Below are 19695 nucleotides of genomic sequence, written 5' to 3' on the forward strand. Positions count from 1 at the left end.
AAAGAACCCTAAGTAATACATTCCCCCAAAACAGAAAAAAGAAGGGCTCCCTGCAGAGAGAAACAAAAGATGGGTTTTTGTTCCTGATGACCAAAGGCTCTCCTGACTACAACCCTGCTGCTCCCCCCTCCGCGGGTGTGAGAGCTTCTGGGGGTATATTCACTGTGTACCCCAGGCTCTTAGAGGAGTGTGTGTCTCTAGCGAGTGCTTCGTAAGTATTTCATGACCATCTGTGTAAGAGCTGCTAACGTTGTCTGGTTCACCACGAAATCCCTAGCCTCTAGAACAGAGCGGGACAAAAACAATAAACATTTCCTGAATGAGTGCGTGAGTCCCCCCAGCATGCCTCCGAGGCCCTCCCCTCAAATCCACCAAAGGAACAGAGGCTGTGCCTACAAGCTTGCATGACATTTTATTCTCCGCCAGGGGAAGGCGCTGCAAAGGGTTCCCTGAGGGAAACTGGAGGGTCTGCGCTGGATTTAGGAAGGCGGGAACTGGCGATGGTTGCTGAAGAGTCTGTGCTTCTTCCCAGGGTGGGGTAAGGCCCCGGAGGCCCCGAGACCTGGAGTGGAGAGAAGAGTCTGCTGTGGGCAGGTGTGTGGGGTCTCCGGGGGACATGGGGACTCAGAGCCACCTGCCCCGACTGAACACGCCCAGAGTTACATCCTGGAACCCAGTCAGGAGCCTGAGCGGGTTGTGGGGCTTTGGAGATGAAAACCACAGGCTCCGTGACAGGAAATGGTGGGGAGCTCACTGTACGGGGTGAGTCAGATTGGCCAGCATCGAGTCCCAAAGCCTCAGCCAAGGCTAGACGAGCTGCCAGAGCAACTCAGGGAGCCCTTCCCTGCCCCATGGCCTGCAGCCCTGGCCTGACTGTGGGCACGTCCTGCGCAGCCCTGGAGGAAGAGATGGCAGAGCCCTCCTGCCAGGGGGTTCCTGAGCCCAGCTCTCAGGCCCCAAATGTCCTGGGCAAAGATGGTGCCTGGCCCCCGGGCCCCAGAGCCCATGCTGGGCTGGGGAAGGGAGATCACTCAGGGCTCCGAGGTCTATGAGTATCCTGGTCTGAGACCACTTCCCTGGTGTCAACCTCCTTACGCATAATCATCCCATTCAATCCTTATTTGAAATAGGAAATAGGGATTGTTATGAGCACTGGGTATTATATAAGACTGATGAATCACAGACCGGTACCCCTGAAAAAAAGTATACATTATATGTTAATTAATTGAATTTAGATTTTAAAAAAGACAAATGATTCCTAAAAAAAAAAGAGAAGAAGAAATAGGGATTATTATCCATTCACAGGTAAGCAAACTCAGGCTCCCAGAGGTGAAGCTACTTGTTCAAGTACCCAGCCGACCACGGACAGAGACCTGCTGTCACCCCAGGATGGCCCGCGAGAAAAGCAGCATGCGCGGGGACGTGACCTGGGCCCTCCACCAAGGAGTCCCTGCTGCCCCCTCTGCACTCACCTATTTCTGGTCTGCACAACTTGATTTTCACACAGATTTCATGGGGGGATTTGTCATTCAGGAGACCCTGGGTGATGGCACGAAGATATTTAGTGACTATTTCATTACATAACGTCTTGGGCATAAGTGTCTTCCGGCACACCCTGGACAGAACCTGCTTGATGGCTTCCTGCAGTAAAGCACCACAGAAAGACATAGGAGTCAGGTGAGCTCTGCCCAGGTCAGCCCCCCGCAGACCCCGGCAGCTCGAGGCTCTGGGCACCTCCGACCGCGGGCACGCCGGGGGTAGCACCTGGTGCCAGGTGGCCACGGAAGCAGGAGCTGGAGAGACCGGCATTGACCCTCATGCCCAGGCTCCAGCCCAAGCCTGGTCACGAGGAGCTGTTGAGAGAAAGAGTTGGCCCTGTCGTGTCTCAGTGCCCTGCACATCATCACCGCAGCCCCCTGCCTTCCGTGTGGAAAACAGGGCCCTTGGCTGCTAGACGCACATTGAAGGTTCTGCCTGCCAAGCTTCCTGGGTCCCAGGCCTGGCGGGGCTCATGCTCAGGGCTGTGTCAGGAAGGTTAGGGTAGCAGAGAGCGTGGAGCCTTGGCATGCTTGATGTTGAAGTATCATCTACTACCATCCCAATGGAGAAGGACCAGCTGAGCACCCAGGGCTGAGGGTGGGCTGAGCAGGATCAGGGAACAAAGGAGGGGAGGGAGGGCGAAAAAGTCTTCTCGGTAGTAACACATCCCCTTGTTCAGCACTCGCTCAGGGCCTGACAGGGAGCTAAGCACATCCCACACCCGCAGCTCCTTTAAAAGGCTTAGGCAACTTGCAAGATCGGGATTATTATCCATCTCATTCTTCAGGGAGGAAACTGAGGCTCAGAAAGCATGAGGACTGGGCCCAGCCATGCAGCTAGGAAGTGGCAGATCTGGGGTTGATCAGTCCTGACCCAGGGCCCCCTGGAACCCGCCTCACAAAGCTCTGCCGAGGACACACGCAGTCGGGCCACAGGGGAAAGCTTTCTATCTTCTCTGGGGATGAGTTTCCTTTAACAGTGGAAGGGAAACCAGACACATTCCTCTTCCCACATTCACGTGCCCAGAGCTTCACCATTTTAGGGGATTCTCTGAAGTCAGTCCCCAGGCACGGGAGGGGGACCCACAGATCCCCTGCTGAGAAGCTCTGGCCCAACCAGGGATCAGCCCCTCCCTCAGTGCTGCCCCCACCCTCTGAATCCCCACTCATGCCCTTGACCACCCTGCAGATGGCTCCCCAAACCATAAGGCCTCACCTGCGTGATATTGTGTCCCAGGATTTTTCTCAGCGTCTTGATTATAAACTTGCAAGGCTTACAGGTGAAGATCATCTGGTCCCCCTGTCAGAAAATGATGCCCCCTGAGGTGATCTCTCAGACACCCCCAACAGCCCTTGGCAGGACCCCAGGAAGAGGCTCTTGCATGCCTCCTAAGCCAGCAGGATCATCTATGATCTTTCTGTCCTTTAGGGCCTGAAGCAGGCTGGCTGGCCCCTGCCACCCTCCTGCTAGTCTTGCTGGGGCTGACATACCCCAGACCCTGCGCCACACCCACGGCCCCTTACCCAGCTCAGCACCTGCCCCTCTTCTGTTGTCTGGTCAGACCCTGGAGGACCCTGCTGGGGAGAGCCCAGCCAGACCAACATGGCCCCCACCCAGGCAGGGGTGTGCACAAAATCAGCATCTTCATGCCCCACCATGACGGCCTGGGCTCCTCCTGCTCCCTGGGTCCCCAGCACCTCGTCTCCCACCAGCATAGAAGAGCTGCCCTGCCTGGTGCTCCCAGGGAGGAGACCCAGGTGGAGAGGCGACAGGGGCGGTGGGGGGTGCTGTGGGAGGTGAGCAGGGAGCGAGCTGCCAACCTTGGAGGCCTCCTTGGCCAGGATCTCGAAGAACTGCTCCTCCTCATACATGTCAGCCATGGACAGGTCATGGTCCTCAGGGGACAGACCAGAAAAGGTCAGCCCTGGGGAAGAAACAACATCAGCATCCCTCCACAGGTGGAAGGAGAGGGTAAGTCAGATCTCCTGGCTGGTGGGGAGCCCAGGAGGTGGCCAGAGCCCAGGACAGGGGTAGGGCTTTGTGAGGAGTCCAGAAAGCCCGTCCTCACACTCTGCCCTGGCACTGCTCTGACCCAGTCTCTGTGCCAAAGACATGCTCTCTAGTTCTTTCTGGAAAACAGGAGGAAAAAGATTATACCTCCCCCCACCATCATCCATGAACCCCTTTTCTGTCTCTGTTTCTGTGTGTCTCTATTCTCTCTCTCCCTCTCCCAAAAATACACACACACACACACACACACAACACAGATTAGACCTAAAAGGAACCTTCCCTCGTCTCCTCTCTGAGGTCTTTCTTTTTCCTTTTTCTCTTGCCTTCCCCAGAGAATTCCAGTCAGGTGGTCCAGTCCAGCCCACTCTCCAGAACTGTCCCTACCCTCACTCAGCTAAGGAGGAGTTGCCAGGATCTCCATGGGGAATGTCCTTACCTGGGGTGGCCAGGAGCACCGAGGCGAGGAGCAGGAGGGCCCAGGCCGTCATGGTGGGGCAGCTGCTGAGACACCTTCCACACCCCCTTTATGCAGGCTGGCCCCCTCACATCGTGACCTTGCTGGGTCCTGCTCCTCGTGTAGGCCACCTCCCCAGGTCACTGGGTTTACCGCAAACCCCAACACCAGTTTGTGGAGAAGTACGGGAGGAGGGGTTCCTCTGAGGTTCAACACTGTCTTCCACCTCCCCCCACACATTGCTAGAACTTCCTGAGCTGAGTGATGGGGAGTAACTGGAGGGCAGGAGCCACCATGATGCCCCCACCCTGCCTGGGATTTGCTAATGGAAGAGCAATCCCTGCGCCTCAGGGCTCAGGTAGGGCCCTTGGCCATAGAGCATCCCACCCCCTCCCCCTTCTCTCCCCCCTCTCCCAGGTGGCTAAGCTGGGGTCCCTCCACCAGCCATCTCCCGGATCCCTGCTCCGCCCCCCAGCCATTGCAGCCCACGGAGCACTACCAGATTCCACCAGATTTCGAGCCAGGTGGCTCAGCGTGGAAGCTGATGGCTCCTTCCAGCCCTGCTACCTCGGGGTGGTGAACCCCAAGCATGAGCACTGCCAACTCCCTGGGTCCCCAGCACCTCACCAGCCTTCTGGCCATCACCATGGAGGCGGGCTTTTCCTTCAGAGCCAGGTTCAGCCCAGCCTGTCAGTGACCTGGTCCACAGGGAGAGATAGCCCGTGGGAAGGAAGGGAGCCCTGGCCAGGGATCTAGTCCCAGCTCCCCGGGGCTCTGACTCCTCATCTGTGCATGAAGGTCACTGGCCCTCGTCTGTAATAGACATACAGGCTGCCCAGTTAGCATCCAGGGTCAGATAAATCATGAAGAATTGTTTCGTGTAAGTAGGTCCCAAACACTGCATGGAATATACTCATACTAAACTGCGTGCACTGTTTACCTGACACTCACATTACCCTGCGCATCCCATCTTTTGTCTGGCACCCTTCACCCTCCCCCTTCACACTCAGAGGAGGAGACTGGGTGCAGAGAGCAGGGGGCCTGACCTCAGCCCCGTGGGCTGCTGGCCGCACTGCGGGGCCTAGAACTCGCCTCCCACCTCCTTTGGGGTCTTTCACCCCCAGCTGCTGAGATGGCAGAGCCACCCAGCCAGGACCAGCTGGCATGGTCCCCTCAGCACCTCCCAGGCCTCCATCCCCCCTCAGTGTTGGCTCTAAAACTCTACCCCCTCCCACGGCCTAGAATCCCATCATGGGCTGAGGGCCAAGGGTCAGCCCGGCCTTTTTCTCTAAATTATTCTCTTTCCTGAGCCCATGCATAGCCCTGCTCTCCACTCAGCCTCTGCTGAGAAGGAAAGAGGGTGGGGTCCTAGGCAAGCAGGCCTCTGACAAGCTGGGGGCACCTGAGCAAGGTTCCCCATCTCTTGGAGCCTCGGTTCCCTTATCTGTGAAATGGGCGTAGTGTCGCCTGCTCATAGGGCTCCCATGTGGCCTGTCTTTGTGTCTGAGGAAGCTTCCAGCCTGCGCTGTGCTGGCCGAGGTAGGCTGGCGTCCTGGGTCAGCACCCCCACGCTGGCTTCGGTGAGCGCTGCTACTGTGGGAAGGTAGCAGGTGCTGTGGAGGGGACTGGGAGGGGGTTCCTGTCCTCAGGAGGAAATGCCCTGCTAGGAAGGTGCCACAGGCCTCCTCTCCACGGGACTTCTCAGCACCCTTGACATGCCAGCATCTCTGGTGTATCCCCAATTTCTCAGCCTTCCGGAACATCATTGGCCACAAAGCCTTTTGGCCCAGGAGCTCTGAGAGGGCTTCGGAGACACTAGCTGACCTGGTCACCGTCTCAGGCTGTGTGAGCAGGAGGACTGTTGGCTCAGTAGCCAACACAGCCTGAGGGGTAGCTGTCATGGAGACTAAGAAGCAGAAGGACAGACAGCCAGGCCCTTCCCCACACCGTCAGACTGAGGTCCTCCTCACTCTCACTTCCTTTCCTGCTCCAAGGTGGGCAGAGTGGAGAGCGGGCCAAGCAGGTTTGCTGCACCCCGGGACGGATCAGACTGAGTTGAAAACCTGGGGAGCCCTGAATCCTTCTGGCTCTTCTCTCCAACTCCAGCAGGGCAGACACACCCACACGCTCACTCACATCACGTGCTTTACACACTCACAGTGACTCACACTAAGTGTCAGACCACACACTCACACACATTGACCACACACACACACACACACACACACACGTCTTTATTCCTGCCCATTGTGGACACCACCGATGCCAGACTGAGGAGCATGGCATTTCAGCATTTTAAGTACTTTCTGTCTCTCATTTTTATTTCTTATTGAAAGACAACTTAGATAAGTAAGAGAAAATGAAATGAAAGTACTTATTAGCTCATCAAACAGATATAATAAGCCTGGATATTATAAGAATATCCACTTACACTTTTAAATGTAAATATTTATAAATAAGTATATGTGTATAATTATATGCCATAAAAGACTTTTAAAACAGCTTCTTAAGCACTGAGGAAGAAGAAGCCAGACAAAACTACATTCTGTATGACACCATGTGTATGAAGTTCTAGAACAGGCAAAAATCATCCGTGGCATCAACAAGCAGAACAAGGGGAGGAGGCTAGAGGAGGGGGCGGGCATCCTGGGGAAGGGGGGGCGCATTCCCAGGTGATGACAATGTTTATATCTCGATGCGCTGGGAATTGCCTGGGGGTGTGCATCTAGCAAATCTCTTCCAACTCTACAGTTAATGACTTATGCATTTCCCTCTATGGAAGCCATACCCAATAAAATTATCTAACAAATCCTCCAGTTACAAACAATTTCATGGCTCTTAATGAACATGATCAAATACTTTCCAAATGGATGGTATCAGTTCACACCCCCACCAATACCAGTTCCCTGTGCTCTCACCAGCATTAAATATTATCAGAGTCTTTATTTTCAAATGTAACGAGAGAAAATAGCAACTATCTTTAATTTTCACTTATAACTGCAAATTAAATTTAATATTTTCCCATATGTTTGTTTACTATTAAATTCATTTGGGGGAATTGTCTTTTTGTTTCCTTTATCCAATATCTATCAGACTCTACTGTTTTTTTCAATATGTAGAAATTCCTTATGGAATAAATATTTTGTCACTTCTTGGTTGACCTTTAAACTATGGTAAGTTTTTCTTATGTTTAGAAAATTTTGAATTTCTAGAGTCAAATGTGTATCTTTCTTCATGAAATCTGTCTTCAGTTTAGAAAGTTATCATTACCCCCTTTTCCGTGAAAAAAAATAATAATTTTTTTCTAATTTTTGCAGTTACCTATTTTTTAAGGTGACACTTTCATCTTCTGGACATATTTTAAAAATTAAAGGGGGATCAAAATTTATTCTTTTCAAAATGCTATTCAGTTCATCTAAAACTGTTCACTGGGTAATATTTTCCCCTCTGTCCTGCAGATTTGAAAGGATTCTTTCATCATATCTTAAGTTATATGTAATAAGATCAAATTCTGTGCTATGTATTCTGTCTCATTGACCTGAATAGCTTGTGTTCTATTAACAACATATTATTCGATCACTACGGCTTTCCTTTTCAGATTGTCCTTTGACATTACTTTATTTTAAAATTATACTTAAGAACGGTACTTATACTTAAGAAGTTATTTGCAAATGATATATCTGACATTGAGTTAATATCCGAAATATACAAAGAAGTTATACAACTCAACACCCAAAATAATAATAATAATAATAATCCAATTTAAAAATGGGCAGAAGGGGTGCCGGGGGGGCTCAGTTGGTTAAGCGTCTGCCCTCAGCTCAGGTCGTGATACCAGGGTCCTGGGATCGAGTCCCACATCAGGCTACCTACTCAGTAGGGAGTCTGCTGCTTCTTCTCCCTCTGTCCCTCCCCCTGCTTGTGCTCTCTCTCTTACTCTCTCTCTATCTCTCTCTCTCTCTCTGTGTCAAATAAATAAATGAAAATCTTTTTTTAAATGGGCAGAAATCCTGAATAGACATTTCTCCAAAGAAGACATACAGATGGCCAACAGACACATGAAAAGATGCTCAACAGCACTCATCAGAAAAATGCAAGTCAAAACTACAATGAGCTATCACCTCACACCTGTCAGAATGGCTAGAATCAAAAAGACAAGAAATAACAAGTGTTGGTGAGGATGTGTGGAAAAGGAAATTGTAATTCCAGTGTAGTTAACATAAAGTGTTATTTTACTTTCAGGTGTACAGTGGAGTGATTCAACAGTTCCATTTATTCTGAGACCAAGCTCAAGCAGCGTGGCCTGGGGAGGTGACCCCAGGACCTGCCCCCGGCGTCTCCCAGGGGAGGCCACAGAACAGACCTGCCTTCCAAGGCTCCCGCCCACACGGGGGCCCAGGATTGGAGCTTACTCATGGGGCAGGTGGCTCTAACAAAACCAAGGCAGGGAACCAGAAGTGCGATCATTAAAGGCAGTGAGATCATAAAAGTCAGAAGATGGTCACCAGAAAGACCCAGCCCAGAAAGCAGAGGATGCAAGAGAGGGGGACGCAGGGTTCAAGCGTGAGGTGTTCCAGCTGGCTGCCCCAAACTTCCCTGCCCAAGCTCTGCGGTTTCTTCCCAGAACTGTGCTGTTCAGCCCCGTGAACCAGCCTCTCCCTGTTAACTCTGCTGTTCTTGACTCTACCTGGGGAAACACAATATCCTCACACTCAGACTGAGAACAAAAACGCCTATCACAGTGATATGGGACGTGTTGACAAGTCTCGAGCATTCATCCACTTTGCTTTTCAGCGACCACTCACTGTGTCCACCCCCGGGATTTGGGACTTCCGGGCAGCGCTTACTAAGCACCACACCTGCGTATTTACTCCAATCATCTCCCAGACTCACAGCTGTTTGCATCATCCAGCTGTCCTGGTGGCTGGGGCACATTACCCCCTTGGACTGTTCTAAAATCACCAAGTTCCCACTTAGGTGTCAAATTTATTTTCTCTACAGTAATTTGAATTTGGATTTCAGTCCTTGCTGATGCTTTGAGAGCCGCGGCTCCTGATCAAAGCCCGAGGCACAGAATGTTGCTTCTTCCCGTCCTCCTTTCTATGAGAGCATTCAGGATTCCTGCCACCAGTTTCCATGGTGATGATTCTCTTTCCGGCTTTTGTAACCTCTGGCCAGAAGTTAGGACCTTAATACAGGCTGTTGGGGTAACTTCCTCTATGAGTGAGACTATCCTCTATTTTCCCTTTTCATCCCATCCAATTATATATAATGTGAGCTCTAGAAAATACTTCCATCCAACTGATTGTCGGCTCTCTTGCTACCTGAGCACCATCTATACTACTTCCAGCAATCATCCTTTTACTTAACGTGCACACTCCAGTGTATTTTGGGAAGACCAATCCTTGGTTTACTTAATCAATAGTTTCCTCATTGCAACAGTGTTAAGACACATCAGAATACTTGAGGTTCCGGGGCGTGTGGGTGGCTCAGTCGGTTAAGCGTCTGCCTTCAGCTCAGGGTCATGATCTCAGGATCCTGGGATCGAGCCCCGCATCGGGCTCCCTGCTCAGCGGGGAGCCTGCTTCTCCCTCTCCCTCTGCCTGCCGCTCCCCCTGCTTATGCTCTCTCTCTCACTATCTCTGTCTCTGTGTCAAATAAAAATAAATGAAATCTTTAAAAAAATATTTGAGGTTCCATTTGTCAACTGGAAATGCTTTGTTCCACTTACAGTTCATGATCTTGAGCAAATTGAAAAGTCTGTATCAATAATAATTTGTGAATGATTTGACAAATTAGTTTTAACCTTAACACTGATCAAAACTTACAACTACAGTAAGAATCCATTTTAAAATTGGGGAAGAATGATGACTTGGGACATATAAAAAATGAACTGAACTAAAAGTTTCCATCCCCCGCCCCTAAATTTTATACTTTTTCATAATGTATCCTTTGGGGCTATAATACTATTTATTTAAATAGTGTTTTCTTTTACAAACAAAACAATTCCAGGAAAAGTGTTTAGACCTGGTTGGGAACCTGTATATTACCAGTGTTAATTTGATATTAACACATCAGTGAAATGAGTTAACATTTAGCCGTACTGATGTTTGTGTTACCCAACAAACTGTTCTATGCAAGCTTTATGTAAATATGAGATATTCACTGTGAACTCAAAGATACAAACTTAAATAAGCACTTTTATCAAAAAAACAAAAACAAAAAATGAGAACTTTCAACTGCAGCTCACCACCTAAAATATAAGTGAAAGAGAAGAAAGCAAAACAACAAGACCTTCAGGTGGCTGATGTGGTTAGACCCACTCACCCTTCGTGTTTCCTCCTCCTAGCTGGAAAGGTTGAAAAGTTGCACTCACACTTCCCAGAATTCATTGCAACTTGGGTCTCGAAGAAATCAGGCTCTGCAATAGATGCAACCCCGTGGGGTTGGGAGGCTGACCCCAAGGCCATCTCTCTGTCCCCTTCTCCCTGTTTTGGCCGGTAAGCAAGGTCCTGGAAATGTAAGATTTGGGAGCAGGAGCCATTCCAGGGTCAAAAGACTTCTTAAGCTGGGCTTTCCAATCCCCCCATGGCAGCTTTGGATGTGTGTCCTTGAACTCTGAGTTTCAGAGACAACTATGTGGGCAAGTTCTTATTGCTCTCCGACTATTCCTTGAGGCCCAATCAGAACCAGCTCCTTCAGTCCTACTTACAGTTTTTGAGGACTTACTTCCTTCTTTGAAGTCCCTTGCTCTTGAATTCCCTGGGTTTTTCCTGTTTTCTGCACTGAGCACTGACTGAGACAGCTTTCATGATCCCTGTCTTCCTCCTGTAAAAGCCAGGAGAAGTGGCAGGGGGTCTAATTCACTCTACCAAAGACAAGAATCTCTGTCCTTGCACTGTGGCCTCTGTATCTGGGGTACCTTTGGAGTCCGGTGAACACACACACATACACATATGCACAATTCGTTCTTTCTGTTAACCCGATGGTTGCAACTGTCAGGGCTGTGGTCAGCAAGATGTGGCTGTACCTTGGAAGAGTAGATCAGTGTTCAAGGTGACTCAGCTTATACGAGGAGGCCAAATGCCAGTCTTTCCCACCACTCCCCATATCCAACTGGAGTTGGGTCAATAATGCAATAATGTAAAAGTGTCTTTTAGGAATTTCTCTCCATTTTGTTCCCAGAAGCCCCTGACCCATGAAGTGTTGTCTCCGAGGACCCCCTTAGGTAATAGGGTGAGGAATCACTTCTATTGCCCATGTCAGTCCATGGCTATATTAATTTTCTCTTGTTGCTGTAGCAATGACCATAAACATAGTGGCTTAACACAACACCCATTTAGTGCCTGACAGTTCTGTAGGTCCAAAGTCTGGCTGGGCTCCACCTGTTCCTCTGCTCTGGGTCTCACGAGGCCAAATCAAGGTGGTGGCTGCTTGGGCTCTTATCTGGGAAGACTCTACTTCCAAGGTCACTCAGGTTGTTGGCATCATTCGGTGTCACGTGCTTGTAGGACTGATGCTCCCCTTTGCTTACTGGCTGCCAGCTGAGGGTCAATCTCAGCTTCTAGAGGCTGCTGGCATTCCCTGGCTCATGACCCCCTTCATCTTCAAAGCCAGCAATAGTAAATCAAGTCTCTCTTTGCTTTGCATCTCTCTGAAGTCCCCTCTGCCTCCTCTTCCTGTGTCCCACTCCACACACACATACTCACAAATATCCACAAGCCATCCTTCTGGTTCTTTCTTCTACTCTCCTTGGATCCCCACTTTACCTCCTGCAGCTGGAGAGCCCCTTCTCTGCTCTATCATCAATGAATTTATGATTTAAAATTTTGACTTCTATTTATGAATAGCATGAGGAAATTCTTTAAATTGTTCTACTTACAAAAAGCACAAGAAAAACAAATATAATGGTTCCCTCATGTCCTCCCTCCCCCAAATTCCCCACTATTCCATAGTCTCTCTCCTCAGGGGAAACTACTGTTGAAACTTTCTTTTTTATCTTTCCATACAAGCACAGTATATATGCATTGCTCCATTCTTAATTACAAAATGTAAAACATATTCAGGAAAGTGCACAAAACAAAATGGACAGCTCCATTGGTCCCTATGAAGGAAACATCTGTGTAACCACCACCCAGGCCAAGAACCCGGCCAGCACCCCAGAAGTCCCCTCTTACCTCCCCCTCCCTTCCCCTGAAGTAACACTACCCTGACCTTAATGATACTCATGTCCTTGCTGGTCTCTCTGGTAATCATCTGAGCACATGCTCTTAAACACCATAGTCCCATTTCCTCTAGTATTGAAATGTATGTAAATGGAATGATACATTATGCATTCTGTTGTGTCTGGCTTATTGTGATTAGCATGAATGTGTGAGAGATTCACGCACGTTGTTGTGCACAGGAGGTGTTTGTTCTTTTCTCTTGCTGGGCACTATGCCATTGTGGAAATATTCATAATTTATCCATTCTCCTGTTGATGGATGTTTTGAGTTGGTATCAGTTTTGACCTTCTGATACACACTAATTCCTTTTTTCCAACTTTATTGAGATATAAAGTACACTCACCTTCATGCATTTATAGTGTGCACCTTATCTGTTTTGATATGTCTACACCTATGAAACTATTGTAGCAGTTAAAATGGTGAACACGTCCATCACTTCCTTGCGTCTTTTTGGATAAATGAATTGATGGAGAGATGGATGGATGAATCGATGGAAGGGTGGATGGTGGATGGGTGGATGGATGGATGGTGGATGGGTGGTTGGATGGATGGATGAAGTTGGTCTGGAATGAAGAAGTAAAGGAAGGAGATCTGAATGATACATGGGTTGGATGCATGGATGGATGGGTAACTGGAAAGAGTTCCACATTGTATAAGTTCCTCTCACATTTTGGATGCACTTCCCTGGATACTTTCTAAACTACATGTTACAGACACAGCTTATGCATCAACTGACTCAAGGGGCTCATTCTGGTACATGGGCGGCCTGCTAACCCTGGAAACCTGACTGGTGGTTGAGAAATGACAGGCATACCTGCTTTGTGTTTTGGACAGAAGCTACTGAATGCACCACTCTGGCCAACTAGACAGATCAGATGGGGAGGGCTGACTCACGAACCTCTCATTAGTGTTCCTGATCAAAGGTCAGGTCACACTCCTGACCACATGGCCAACAGCATTTGAGTGACACCTCAGAGTATGACACAAAAAGAGATTAGGAGCTTCTCATAGAGTTAGCAAACCTCACTGGAACCACCCAAGACCAGTTTCTCAAGTTCCCAGGCCACAAGAGGGGCCCAGCTCCACCTAGGCTTCTTTTCTCAGAAGTTAATGCTTTTACATCACCTTTTCTCCCTTGTGTCCACCTTCTGCTCATAACTTCACAAACTTTTCATAATCTCCCATCCTAGACTCATCACTACATGGGTCCCTTCCTTGGAGAAGCCCCAAAGTCACTGGCAACTTCCATCTCTGGCTTCTAGGGTGGATGGGACCTTGGATCCAGAGACCTTTAAAATGGGCTTCTTATACCCACTCTGAGCCCTGCCCTGCCCCACCAGCTGTATCCCCAAATCACCCAAATGACTCCAGCTTCCCCTGTGGCCTCACTTAGATGTTGGCTTTTGCCACTGGGTACCCTGATACCTGACCCTTGCCTCACCCACTGCCCTGCTACAGTGCCTTTACCCAAGCTTTCCAAGGAAGCCACCTGTCCCATAGAAATGGCAGCTGGAATGCTTCCAGTCAGAATCAGCTTCTCCTCCCTCTGCTGAAGGGGCCATCACCCTCCCCTGTCCTGAGGCAGTTCAAACAGCAAGGCTCCCTGGGCCTACTCTCCTCCTCCAGCTGCCTCAGGGGCTACTTCCCCGGACCCACCGCCTTCCTCAAGATGTCAGCCTCAAGCTCCACATTTTCCCCCCACGACTTTGCAGAGGTCCCAGGCACAGCCATCCTGGCACCCCTGGGACTCCACCTGAATCACCCCTACCTGCACAAAGGAGACCCAAACACCTCTGAGAGGCCTCTCAGGACTCTTCTCTCCTTAGGCATGAGCAACTGGAGGCTGGGCCAGAAAAGCAGAAAAGAACCTCACCAACCAAGGACAGAAGTTCCCTCCAAACCAATGGCAGCCACACCATACAGGTGCCATTTTAGGGACATTTAAAAGATTTGCAATCCCATTTTAAAAATGTGCTATCCATTATTCCTTGAGAAGGAGGAAACCCTGGCGCACGGATGAACCTTGAGGACACGATGCTCAGTGAAATCAGCCAGACACAAAACAACAAATACTGTGTGACTCCACTCATAGGAGGCACGGAGAATCATAGTTGCCTGGGGCTGGGAGAATAGGGAGTTATCTGGGTTTCTTTTTTCTTTCTTTCTTTCTTTTTTTTTTTTTGATTAGAAGTTTTTATTTAAATTCTACTTAGCTAACATATATGGAAAAATTGGTTTCCAGGGAGGTATTTATTTTTAATGAATACAGACTTTATTTTGCAAGACCAACAAGTTCTTGAGGTGGGTGCTCATGACGGCTGCACAACGAGGTGATTTTACTTAACAGCCCTGAACTGTGCACTTAAGAATGGTCATGATGGGAAACTTTCTTATGTGCATTTTACAGTTCGGAAAGAAAGATTCACAATTCCAGGGAGAAGAAAGGCACCCCCTCCCCCATGGGAGCAAAGGTCAACAGGACATCTTTGAAGAGCTATTGGCAAAGCTCAGTAAAGTGCAAATATGCTGGTCTTCCGGCCAGTCTTAGATTGAGCCTAGCTGAAGACACCCCAACAAGCCCACAAACACACATGTGAAGGGGATTCTTTGGGACGTTGTCCCTAATCCTGAACACCTGAAAATAATCCATCCCTGGCGGAATGAGTACATAGACTACGGTAGAGTTCATAAAATGAAACATTATGCAGGTGGGGAAGAGAGGGAAAGCCCTGTTCTCTAACTTGAAAAATGTTCAAGATGAACCAAGTAGGGATCCAGTTAAGAAAGCAGGCACAGGGGCGCCTGGGTGGCTCAGTTGGTTAAGCGACTGCCTTCAGCTCAGGTCATGATCCTGGAGTCCCGGGATCGAGTCCCACGTCGGGCTCCCTGCTCAGCGGGGGGTCTGCTTCTCCTTCTGACCCTCCCCCCTCTCATGCTCTCTATCTCAAATAAATAAATGAAATCTTTAAAAAAAAAAAAAAAAGGAAAGAAAGCAGGCACAGGACGATCTCTTTTTAGGAAAAGAATGGCTCCCTATTTCATTAGCATTCCCTTGCTGTAAACCAGACCCCACACTCACTGGCTGGGAATAACACCCATTTAGGACCTCACAGTTCCCGTGGCCTGAAGCCTGCATGGGCCACAAGGCCAAAATCAAGGGGTGGGCCAGCCTGGACTCTCCTCTGGAGGCTGAGAAGCAGCCACTCCCAAGTTAGCAGAGCCCTCTCTGAAACTCGGGTCCCGGGGGGTGGTTCCCCCTCTCGCTCGCCCACTGCTCACGGGCGGGTATCCCACAGTGACTGCAGCACACAGTTCTCCTGTTTCCTCCCGTTCCCCGCTCCCCCTTCCGTGTCTCCTGCTGCCCTGGCACAGTCCTGGGCTCGGGGATGGGTCCGCACCCCGATTTGACCAATGAGATGTGAGATGTGCGCTGTGGCTTCAGGGAAGAAAGGCTCCCTCCAGTCATTGATCATCGATCATCGGTAGGGCTGCCCAGAGGAGCCCCCCTCCTGCCTTGACAGCGCGGGGCAAAGCTGGGACATCTGCAATGGCTACCACGTTTCACCCCATGAGGGGAGAGAGAGAGAGGCAGGACGACCCCGCAGAAAGCAGAGGACAGGCACAGAGAGAAGCCAGGTCTTGGTGACAGGATGGGAGCCTATGGACCAAGCTTTGCCTACAACTACTTGATCTATGTCTGGATTTTCCTTTCTGGAAGAAGTCGTTTGAATCAATTTCGCTCTTGTTTGTAACAAAAAAATTCCTGATACACATATTTTTGGAAACAGAAATTCATTGATGAACACAAAAATCACAGAAATGGTCCCCCGAAGTCAAACTTTCTCTTGCTAGCATTAAGAAAGCCTGCACATTGATTTTACTCCGTCCTCTGCCCTCAGATACTTTTACAAAATACAAAGGGCTGATTGGGGAGAGCTACACCACCCTGAGCAGGATTAATCCAGCAGGACTACTCGATTCAGAAAATATGTTTGCACACCCACCCAGACAGAGCCCCATCAGGGTGGCCTGAGAGCCACAGACAGGAATTAAACAGGATGACTGACCCTGGGGCCCACAGGTCAAGGAGAGAGACATCTGCCCCCAAAACAGCACCCAGGAGGAGGGAAGCCCCCAGAGGGCCAGAGTATTAGCAGGTTTGTTCACCGTATCTCCAGGGAACGTGGGCTTAAATGTGAGCTTAAAAATGGAGTCAATGTGGGGTGCCTGGGTGGCTTAGTTGTTAAGCAATCAACTCTTGGTTTCTGCTTAGGTCATGCATGATCTGAAGGTTCTTGAAATTGAGCTTTGCCTCAGGCTCTGTGCTCAGCAGGAAGTCTGCTTGAGGATTCTCTCCCTCTCCCTCTTCCCCACCTCCTAAATAAATACATAAAATTTTTTTAAAATGGAGTCATTGCCAGAGTAAAAACTGGAACGTGTAGGGCCCCTCCCTTCCAGCCATGTGAGAACTCCATCTCCTACTGTCTCCTCCTTCCCCAAGCATTTCTGGGCATCGCAGGGCACATCCTGGTGTCAATATTCCGGGAAGTACCTATTTCTGCTTTTCTTGGGCGTATGCTCTACCTAACCACCTTACGTCCTAGCCTCTCCCAAAGCTGTTAGCGGGACATGTCTCTCCTCTCTTCTCTCCTAGAACCCAGGCCTTCATCGAGGAGGCAGGGCTGGGCTGGGGAGTGACCAATGCCATGAGAGACTCAGGTCCCCACCTCTCTTCAGGTGTCTGAGGCTTTGTCAGAGGGACAAGTCTGGCCGGCCGATTCCCTTGTCCCTCAGGGAGAGGGTTCTCCGGAGAGGCCCCCAGTACCCCCTGCTTCTGTTCATCCCAGGGCTACCATCCCAGGACGCAGGCAGACCCCAGCAGGGGTCATTCTGAGGCTCCCGCTGTGGCCTCCAAGCCGAAGTTCATGCAAGTCTGCCAGCGCTGAGAGATGTCACAAAGGAGAGGTGGTCCGTGGGGGCAGGAGGAGGGGAGATGGACTCCAGTGGGGGCATGCTGGGAGACCTCCTTGGAGGAGATGGAATTTAATCTGCATAGAAAGAATGGAAAAAATCCACTGACTTCCCTCTTCCCCTGCTTCCTCCCTAGGTCTTTCATCCCTTCTTTCTGCCTTGGGTTAAGATGATTTGGGCCGCACACAGGAAAATATCTGACTAGAAACTGTATAACAGAAAAGGCTCAGGAATAGTAAACTGGCAGCTCAGCCAGGTCAGGGCTCCGAACTGCTTCTCTGTGCTTCTTGTGTTTCTACCTGCTGGGACAGAATGGCCACTATTGCTCCAGCATCACATCTTTGCATGGGAATGTCCAAAAATCTTGAAGACTTTGCCCCCAGGAGATAGAGGCATTTGTCCCCACTGGTCTCTGAACCAGGAGGACGCGTTGCCAGAAATACACCCACCCCCGAAGCCCCCAGCAGATTTCTGCTGGACCAGAACCTGAACACACGGTGTTTACTCCAAAGTCCTTACTGGCCAAGGGGACTGGCTTGGCTGACTCATGGAGCATCCACAGGGCTGGGGCATAGACTCAGCTCTCCTAACACCCAGAAACCGTGTTCTTCCCACAGGCCCCTACCACTCACTATCAGACCCTTGCGTCACAGAAAACAAAACCACGCACAGCAACGTGGACCAGCACCAGGCCTCCATGTACCTGGCAGCTCTGAATTCAGATTGGCCAAGTATGGGCATAGCCGCTGGTGTCGGAGAGGGAGAAATGGGGCGGGTTGAGTATGGTGGGCAACAGGAGTGCTTTGTGAGAGCCCCCTTACAGAGTCCCAAAAGGAGCAGCTTCAAACAAGAAATGTATTCCCTCAGGGGCTGGAGGCTAAAAGGCCGGTCGTTACCCCACACTGAGCCCCACCATTCTGAGCTCACTCTTGGGAAGGGGGCCTCAGTTGTCTCCTCCATCCAACAGGAACAAAATAACCCCAGTGCGCCCCCTCCCAGGCCTCTGCAGGAGCCACTCCCTCTGCCTGGAGCACTTCCCTATCCCACCCCCCATCTGACCAGCCCCACTCCTAGGCTTCCTGAAATCTCTACCTCGCTGTCCCGTGCCCCCCAGAGCCTCCCCTCTCCCAGGGCCTGGGCGGTGCCCCTGCTCTGCTCACCGGTCTGTGGCTCCCAAGACACTTGAAGTCCACGAGGGCAGTGACCCCTGTGCTCCTAACTCCCAGACCATTAACCAGTCTTGGGCCAGGTGAATGCATCCGTGAGAGCCCTGGTATAAAGGCCAAGCTTCCCCACCCTGCCCCCCTCCCAGGGGAAATTCCTTCTTTTGAAAGAACTGGAGGCGGAAGAAAGGAGCAGTGCTAGGACGGGCTCCCATCAGGCCTCCCAAGCTGGCATTTGCCAGGCATTCCCTGGGTTTTACCCCCAATCCCAGAGCGGGGATGGCCATGGGCATGGGGATGGCCAGGGAGGGCAGTCTTAGGCCCTTGGGGAGGAGCCCCAGGGGCAAGTCACAGAGACGCAGCCCAGAGCCACAGAGGAGTGACAAGGAAGTCGGTGGGCTCCTCACCTGCACCTCTCCAAGGAGACCCCAGAGATTTCCACATATAACCTGTGACGGCACTCCCTGACCCCCTGTCTCAGCCCCCAGTTCTCTCCACCCAAACTTCTGGCCTTTTCCACAGTCAGAGAAACAAGTCTGCCGACTATACTGCCGTAAAAAGTGAATTCATTTACAAAGGAAAAAAAAGAAAAACAAAACAAACTTGGCTCCACCCCAGCTGGCTTCCTTCTCCCTCTGTCTGTCTGTCTTCTTCCTGCCCTCAATGTTTCAAAATTGCTGTAAAATATACACAAACAAAATCGACCATCCTTACCATTTGTAAGTATATCATGCAGTGGCACTGACGACTTGTGGAAGAACGGGTTTGCCCAGGCTGCTCACCCAGCAACCGTGTCTTTTCACATTCCCACCAGGAATGCGCTGGGGTTCCCCTTCTCCACATCCCCACCGACATTTGGCATGGCCTGCTTTTTAATAAGAGCCATCGTAGGGGCGTCTGTGTGGCTCAGTCGGTTAAGCGTCTGCCTTCGGCTCAGGTCATGACTCCAGGGTCCTGGGATTGAGTCCCGCATCCGGCTCCCTGCTCAGCGGGAAGCCTGCTTCTCCCTCACCCTCTGCCTGCCGCTCCCCCCTGCTTGTGCTCTCTCTCTCTCTAATAAATAAATAAAATCTTTAAAAAATAATAATAACAGCCATCCTAGAGGGTGTGAAGGGTTTGCTCCAGGCCACTGGACCTTCAGTAGCCCAGGACCCTCTGTATGCACCATCAATTTGACTGGAGTGTTTACTCTTCGCTTCTCCACTGTTCCACCACCAGTGACCCAGCTCTGATCTCCCAATTCAAAGTCCAGTTGGCTCCTCCAACCCTGTGGATTGAACCTCTTTGGGGCAGGTGTCTAGCCCTGGTGCAGCTGGCTCTGGGGGTGTGAGGG

At 50.3% G+C, this 19695-nt stretch overlaps 1 protein-coding gene across 3 annotated transcripts in view; it reads right to left on the reverse strand.

Moving 5' to 3' along the window:
- Positions 1–405: 405 nt before the first annotated feature.
- GNLY (granulysin) overlaps positions 406–19695 on the reverse strand; it is a 29345-nt gene continuing 10055 nt past the window's right edge. Inside the window, exons 2-7 of one of the 3 annotated variants that reach the window (XM_035001154.1) lie at positions 10733–10831; positions 10331–10424; positions 3360–3463; positions 2755–2838; positions 1473–1641; positions 406–562 (exon numbers count right to left, since the gene is read on the reverse strand). In XM_035001154.1, the coding sequence (XP_034857045.1) occupies positions 480–562; positions 1473–1641; positions 2755–2838; positions 3360–3419 (396 nt within the window). In that variant the 5' untranslated portion in view covers positions 3420–3463; positions 10331–10424; positions 10733–10831 and the 3' untranslated portion in view covers positions 406–479. Of the gene's footprint in view, positions 563–1472; positions 1642–2754; positions 2839–3359; positions 4337–10330; positions 10425–10732; positions 10832–19695 lie in introns of those variants that run through there. The other 2 variants (XM_035001153.1, XM_035001155.1) reach the window with 2 other exon arrangements.

This window comes from Mirounga leonina, unplaced genomic scaffold (assembly GCF_011800145.1).
Source record: "Mirounga leonina isolate KUSES-001 unplaced genomic scaffold, KU_Mleo_1.0 Mir_125, whole genome shotgun sequence".
Taxonomy (NCBI): Eukaryota; Metazoa; Chordata; class Mammalia; order Carnivora; family Phocidae; genus Mirounga; species Mirounga leonina.